At 35.2% G+C, this 7,595-nt stretch overlaps 2 protein-coding genes across 2 annotated transcripts; both read left to right on the plus strand.

The window, feature by feature from the left end:
• The first annotated feature begins 352 nt into the window (after window positions 1-352).
• On the plus strand, window positions 353-2,144 carry LOC113337829 (protein SPEAR1-like). The gene is made up of 5 exons (XM_026583409.1): window positions 353-749; window positions 843-950; window positions 1,245-1,312; window positions 1,585-1,672; window positions 1,758-2,144. The coding sequence occupies exons 1-5, from the start codon at window positions 525-527 to the stop codon at window positions 1,875-1,877; spliced, it is 609 nt and encodes a 202-aa protein (XP_026439194.1). The 5' UTR covers window positions 353-524; the 3' UTR covers window positions 1,878-2,144.
• A 3,459-nt stretch (window positions 2,145-5,603) lies between these two features.
• On the plus strand, window positions 5,604-7,063 carry LOC113338116 (probable xyloglucan endotransglucosylase/hydrolase protein 26). The gene is made up of 3 exons (XM_026583632.1): window positions 5,604-5,954; window positions 6,055-6,248; window positions 6,422-7,063. Exons 1-3 carry the CDS (start codon window positions 5,673-5,675, stop codon window positions 6,822-6,824), a joined length of 879 nt encoding a protein of 292 aa, XP_026439417.1. The 5' UTR covers window positions 5,604-5,672; the 3' UTR covers window positions 6,825-7,063.
• Window positions 7,064-7,595: the final 532 nt, after the last annotated feature.

Below are 7,595 nucleotides of genomic sequence, written 5' to 3' on the forward strand. Positions count from 1 at the left end.
TGCGTGCTGGCAAAACTTCTCATGATCCTAAATCCAATGCACAATACGAGTAGCCGCGGATATACATCCTTTTGTACACTTAATAAATCCGGTGATTTACTGTACACTAGCTAGGATCCAGCTGAGTTGGGCCAAAATAAGAAACCTGTAGGTAATTGATTTTCGCCAATAATTAATTAGAAAGATTCAAATGACAATCGCTTTCAATCCGCCATTAGAAGTTTCAAGTCTAAACAAAGAAAACTTTTAAAAAATTAGTTTAAAAAGGAAAAATATTTAAGAATTAAATTTTCATTTCTCTTTTGTAGAAGTTCTTATAAAAACGACATGAAAAGAAAGAAAAAAAATCTATAAAAATTTTATACTCATAAATTGAATCATATCCAGCGATGCATAATCAAAAATATTAGAGCTTTATAAGGCGAACTATATTCACTACAGAATCTCATTACACTTCCATAGTCTAGTAAACAGGAGAAGAAGATCATACAGAAGACTGTTGAGAGATTAAACAAAACAGAAAAATGGGTAGCAGTTATTTTGGAGAATTAAGTATTGGTGGAGGATCAAATGGAAGATCTACTAGTTCTGGGTCTGGTTCTTCATCAAAGAAAGGAAAGAAAAGCAACTCAGACAAACCTAAACAACCACAAAGAGGACTTGGTGTTGCTCAGCTTGAGAAGATTAGATTACATCAACAATTGGGTTGTGCTTATGTTCCTCCTAATTCTCCTTTTCATCATCATCAGGTAATTAGACTTTCATCACACCTTAATCCTTAATTTTTGTCTTAATTATCTCCTGGTTAAGTTTTGATGTTTGGTTGAATATAATGGTTGCAGGAAGATGTGAGAGTACTAGAAACAACATATTCATCGATTCCTTCGTCTTCGTATTCTTCATCACCATCTTATGGTTATCATCCTCAACATCATCATCCTAATATCATGGTAATTAATCACTGGTTAATTATTATTATTAGTCAAAGAGTAAAAATATCCAGTGGTAGAGATATGATCAAATAAAATATAGGAATGAAATCAATCTCAAAAAACATGAAATCTTAGACTCAATAATGATCTCCTATTTTATCTTTAAATTAGGTGTATTTTGATTATAATATAAAATCAACTAAATTAGGGTTTTTCTTCTGCATCTTCCCTTTGATATTTTATATGAACCATCTTGGGTTTAATTATTGCCAAAATGAAAACTAATGACAACACAATTTGGTAATTGATCAGATGGGCTATAGAGAGATGGAAGGAACTGATGCTCGATATTTGGATGCTCAATCTTGTAATACAACTAGGTAATTATACTTTCTTATACTGACCAAGTCCTTTGTGTTCTTGGTCATAAAACTAGGGTAAACTTCTTTTATCTTTTAGTAGGATTTAGGCGGTGACGAGTTTCGAACTTAAGGCGTTAGTATCATCACCTAACGACTTTATATATCTCATTTTTTAGAGGCATATATGTTCATAAACTAGGGTATTGATCAGCAAGCTTTAAAGCTTATTCATTCCTGTACTAAGCAAAAGAATGTCTGTATATCTAACCAAATTATCCTGCAATGAATAGATGGATCAATCAAAACAATGGTCTCTTTGGCGGTCAGTACGCCACCCAACCTGGCATGACTAGGCCGCTAATGAGCTTTAACTTGGAGGTAACTTTCCATAAAATCATTTCATTTTCTTAAATTTGTTAGTTCAACTTTTCACTAATTAATGAAGCTGTTATTCATCGTATAGGATTCAGCGCAAACAAAGAAAACAAGGAAAGATAGGTGCAACTCAATGGGGTCGAGCAGCCAATACTCGGGGGAATACTCAAATGAAGAAATAGATTTGGATCTGAAGCTATCTCTCTAATTAGTTCGATTTCACCCCGATAAATTCTTGTGCAATTCATAAGAAGGCAGTGGGTTTCACATTTTCATCTATAATAGTTGGTTCAACAAGCATAACTGTGTTGAACTTTTTAAATGTACGTACACAGATCAATTGCGTTAATTTTGTTGTGGATTAGTACTCCATCCTTTCCTATGCAATGGAAGATGATAGAGTTATTATCTGCATAATACATGATAAGTTTATAAAACAATTCTTCTTGCTGATATTTTTTTCTTGACTATTATTGTTACTCCTACTTCTGTAATGATAGTGATGAGAAATGAAAAGTTTCAACAAGTTGCTAATTATAAGTGTTCATCTGTGTGTTTTTGTTTTTGGAGTAGCTAATTCATTGAGCTTCTCCCTTAATCTTAAATAGATTGTCTTTAGCTTCAGTATGCAAAACATGGAAGAGAGAATAACCGAGAACTTTGACATAGCAAATGGAGAAGGTGTATCTCATTGTCTCAAATATAGTAAGCAAGTACAAGTAATATTTTCGTGAGTTCGGCCATTTCCTTTTAAAGTTTAATGTAAAAGAGCTTTGATCACAGGTCGTGGACACTATTACCAGCTAACAACTTTGACACCTTAAGTATACTAGCTAGAGAGGCGTATCTACAAGATATACTGCTTTTGATTCATCATTCATACCACTTAGCTCAAGAAGTGTTAACTTATTCCTCGCTAGCATGGAATATACGAGTGAATATTTTAGTGATAGATAATGCAAACAATGCAAAATCCTTGGTTTCTTCTCTATTCAAAATTTTCCACTCTTGCTTCTGCACCCGTAGTTAAATATCTCATATTTTATCAGCTCGCAGAGTCTTTGTCAGCTTTTAGAAATGTAAGGTTTCTCTTAAGGTTCCTAATCTGTTAGTTTGGCTTGTTTTGGGTCTTTATTTTCGCTGTAGTTCCTTCTTTTTGTAATTCTTAGCTTGTCAGTCTTTGGGTGGATACACTGTCCTTCCATGGTCGGAATTTGCAACTTGTAATTTTTTTGGCAGCTTTCAATAAAATCACTTATTACCGATCAAAAATAATAATTATATACTGTATATATTGATTGGACTGCGAGTTATCCAAATTAATGAATATAATTACGTGTATCAGTCGCCTAGTTAGACATCACTGCCTTCAATTTCTGGATGCTAAGTACTCCTATGCGCTTAATTGGCGCTAGCTATTTAGTGGATACGATCTCTCATATTATGCTCTATACTCCTCTTGCTTAGAGTTTTTACAGCAGTATGATAGATGATATGTACACCTGACTTGCCCATATATCAAACTATATCTTAAATAATGGCATGAACTGAAAACCATTGAACCAAACTTTAACTATGCCAACAATGGCGAAAAATGAGTCGAACCTAACCTCAGGCAGTTCGGCCAACACTGGCGAAAATGATGATAAGAAGATATACAAGGCATGATGCGAGGATAATCTTACTTATTAGGTTCAACCATGCAATGTAACAGCTAGCTAGGTACCGTACATAGCTATAGCAGCTACTTAGAGCTGGAAACTTACCAAGGCTAATTAAGCTCAACTGGAACCAGATAATTTTTACTTGCATAGTAATTAACTAATCTTATTTAAGAGATTTGGTATATCTATTTATCTCCAAATAAGAGATTCTTGACATCTTTTAGAAGATTTTCACAAATCTTTCACATGCATTTATATGATCTAGTATTGTGCTGTAAGTTGAAACAAAAAAGCACAGAATCAGAGATATTAATGGGATACTTCCCCACTAATTAGATTTCCCAAGAAGAGATTTGCTAATGAAAGTATTTTTGGCTTGAGAATGACCAAAAGATCTTCTTATATCATTACCAAAAAAAAGCTAGACACCCTAGAATTGCTTCACAATTGACAAACTAAAATGAAGATCTGATTTTACACCCTACCTAAAGATCTTCTTCTCATTACCAAAAAAAGCCTAATTGTGATGAAGAAAATGCACCATTTTTGTTGGGTCTATGCATATATAGTAGGTTCATTTTGTTGTACATATTAGGTATTTTTGTTATTCTTCGGTCCTATATTGAAACAAAAGAGAAAAAACACAACAATAAGGAGTTCACGTCTGGGCCTAATCAACTAGCCCACTAGTCCACTACTATTTGGTGTTGCGCACGATTTTTCCTTCTTTTACCTACTAATGACGCGTTACAGCTTTGGTTTTAGAAGAACTCTTCTTAATTTGGTGCCAAATGCCAATTATTTCTAGTGCCACTTGCGAATAAATAAAAGGAAACCATGACGTTCGATCTAAGATCGAAATTTGCAGATACCCTAATTTCTATAATTTCAGATTTATCTGAATAGAAATGAAATGAATAGTAATAAAATGTCGACGAGTTTGGAATTCAAATTCTTAACTAAAATCAGCACAAAAGTTTTTTTTCCCTGTTGTACAGGTTTTCAAATCATGCTGGCATTTGTACTGAGGTTTGAAACCATGTCCGCAAATTAAAAAGGTTAGGAGGGTAGAAGTTAGAACCACCTAGTTTCTAGTCACTCACCAAGTCTAAAGTTCACAAACGCGAACTTTCAAACCTTGTCAGCATGTCTAGTCTATAAACTCCATTTAGAACAAAATTAGATGGATTATTAACGTTGATGCCTCTTCTAAAGAGCATGCCGACTGCATGAAATATGGCGTTGTACTCTTTTCGGTATATGACAAATCTTTGGTACACGTTGTTGGATCAGGTTGGACTTACTCAGGGCCAGGCAGAGGCCCATTCCTTTCATCATGCATTGAGATGAATCTCCGGTCAACTATCTCATCTACCAGCTTCCAATCGGATTGTAGCAACTATTGGACCTAGTCAACCACGACATCAACAGTCCCATGGCACGGGAAAACCAACAGTGCAGGTAACTGCTGGCTGAACTCTGCATGCAAGATGTGAACACAGGCATCCCTAAGATGCCCAACACGACCGCTGATAAACTAAACAAGGAAGCAAGAACAAAATGTTTACAAAATCTTTCCGCACATTTACTTCCCCACCAACAACAAATTAATGTAATATCTACTGCCCCTGCAATCATGTACTCTTTTGTTTTACTTTCCATATGAACAAGAATTTTCTTCTGAAACGATACACGATTTCTACTGCCACATTAATAATGTCGGATATTAATTAGGCACCGAGGCGGCATTTACCATTGCATGAGAAACATGTTATTCTTTATTTCCTTTACAGTTTTACAATAGTCCCAGTTAAAGAAGAAATCAACCGTAAGTCATGGGCCTTCAAAAATCAAAGTCACACAGTTTTTTGTACACTCGAGGCGCAGCAGGATTGGCCCCAAGACTTCGTGCCCAACATGACGGTGCAGTTTGCACCCTACCGTATCATATTAATTTAATGAGAAGCTAAACTTTTTTTTTTTTTCTCAAGTCATTGATGGGTTCTCTAAATTGTATAAGTTCATGAATGCTAATTCCTCATAAAATATAAAAATGTTTCTATGTGTAAGCACAAATAAGATAATGATCAAAATGGAAATATTCAGAGAGAAAAATGGCCAAAACTTAAAAATGTTTCAAAAAAGTCTAAGTAGTTGTTACCATGAATGAAGAACAAAAATTTGTTATGATGAGATACCAGCTTATATAAAAGGCAACCTTGACACTTCAAAACAACATCCCAATAACTTCAATTCTCTACAGAGTTGAAGTTATTAATCAGCTTCTAAACACACACAAATTTGGCAGATACATTGAGGGTTGATTGGGAACATATATAATGGAGGGAAACATGAAGGCTATTTTCTTAGCCTTGGTTATATCTGTAATTCTTGCATTTGATCATAGCCTTCAAGTTAATGCTAATGCTCTTGCTAAGAGTATGGTCATTACATGGGGTAAAGGATATGCTTCCATTCATGGTGATGAGCTTGAACTTAAACTTCTTGACAAAAATTCAGGTTCTGCAGCAAAGTCTAAGGCAGCATTTCTCTTCGGAAGTATTGAAATGCTAATCAAATTGGTACCTGGAAATTCTGCAGGGATTGTTACAACTTTTTATGTAAGTAGTCATGAAATATATGAATGAATACTTGCATGTATATACTTGATCCTGAATATCAAATTTCTGAAATATAATGTAATATACGTTTGACATGCAGCTGTCATCTAAGGGTGATAAGCATGACGAAATAGACTTCGAGTTCTTAGGAAATGTGACGGGACAACCTTACACAATCCACACGAATGTCTACTGTCAAGGAAAGGGAAACAGGGAAGAACAGTTTGTTCCATGGTATGATCCAACTGCTGCTTTCCACAACTACACCATTCACTGGAACCCAACAGAGATTGTGTAAGTATATCAATAATGTTGTTCATTTTGCAATCAGCTTTTAGTGGGTTAGACTTTTAGGGTTACCAACTAACAAAATTATACTCTTGCGCTTGGAGTTTGGACGCGTCTATATATATGCGTAAAGCTGCAGTTTTAATGATTATAACTTTTTAATATTTCTCGCATCTCAGGTGGTACGTAGATAGCATACCAATTCGTGTCTACAGAAACTACGAAATCCAAGGAGTTCCATACCCAAATAAACAAGGAATGGGAGTTTATACAAGTTTGTGGAATGCTGATGACTGGGCAACAAGAGGAGGTCGTGACAAGGCCGACTGGTCCCACGCTCCATTCACGGCTCACTATCGCAGGTTTAGGGCAAGAGCTTGCAAATGGAACGGACCAGTCAGTATTAATCAGTGTGCCAGCCCTAAAAACTGGTATACGTCCCCGGTTTACAGCAAGCTATCTAATGCTAAAAAGGGTCAAATGGATTGGTATAGAAACAAAAGTATGATCTATGCTTATTGCAAAGATACTAAAAGATTCAACGGAGTTATGCCAAGAGAATGTTCGTTACCCCAATTTTAGTTCATTTTCATCAACAAGTTGCCACTGACACTGTCAATGGTGGATATGAGTTGGAAAAATTTCTATTTTACCTTTTCTTTCAAGTGTTTGTAAGAGATGATGGTACGTACTAAATCCCTAAAATGGGTTCAGTATCATTTTCTTTTAATTTCGTGCTTATACTTATGTTCATTTTCTTTTGATTTCGTGCTTATGTTCATTTTCTTTTAATTTCGTGCTTGTGTTCATTTTCTACGCCTTCCGGAAACATAACTATAAGTTATCTATTTGTTGTTAATTTCGTTTTTTCTCATTTTCTCCGCAAGTGTAATAAAAAACAAAGTGGTACGACCAATGCATTTACTAGCTCTTTTGTGGTTTGACACATACATTGTGCGACCTCAATTGGAAACTTTCTTTTAGATATACTGGGGCATCGCGGGCTCTAGTGAAATTGCAATGGTGAAAGATTATATGATTGTGGACATAGTGACTCAATTCATGAACCACGTTAACATACACCTCATATTGCAAATAATAACGAATTAAAGATATTCGAATATTATATGGAAGTAAAAATCTCTTATACCCAGTGACAGAACTTGGGGGCTGATCGGAGTGCCCTAGCTACCCCTAATCTCATAAACTAATCCAAAATTCACTTTCCTAGAATTTAATATATTTAGCTTATAATATTGTTTTAGTCCTCCTACACCTACAATTCTGCTTCTGTCCCTGCTGGTTCTACCATCTAAATTTTCATCGGGAAAATGTCTAACAATGCTACTCCCT

The sequence above is a fragment of the Papaver somniferum genome, unplaced genomic scaffold (assembly GCF_003573695.1).
Source record: "Papaver somniferum cultivar HN1 unplaced genomic scaffold, ASM357369v1 unplaced-scaffold_18, whole genome shotgun sequence".
NCBI classification, from domain to species: domain Eukaryota; kingdom Viridiplantae; phylum Streptophyta; class Magnoliopsida; order Ranunculales; family Papaveraceae; genus Papaver; species Papaver somniferum.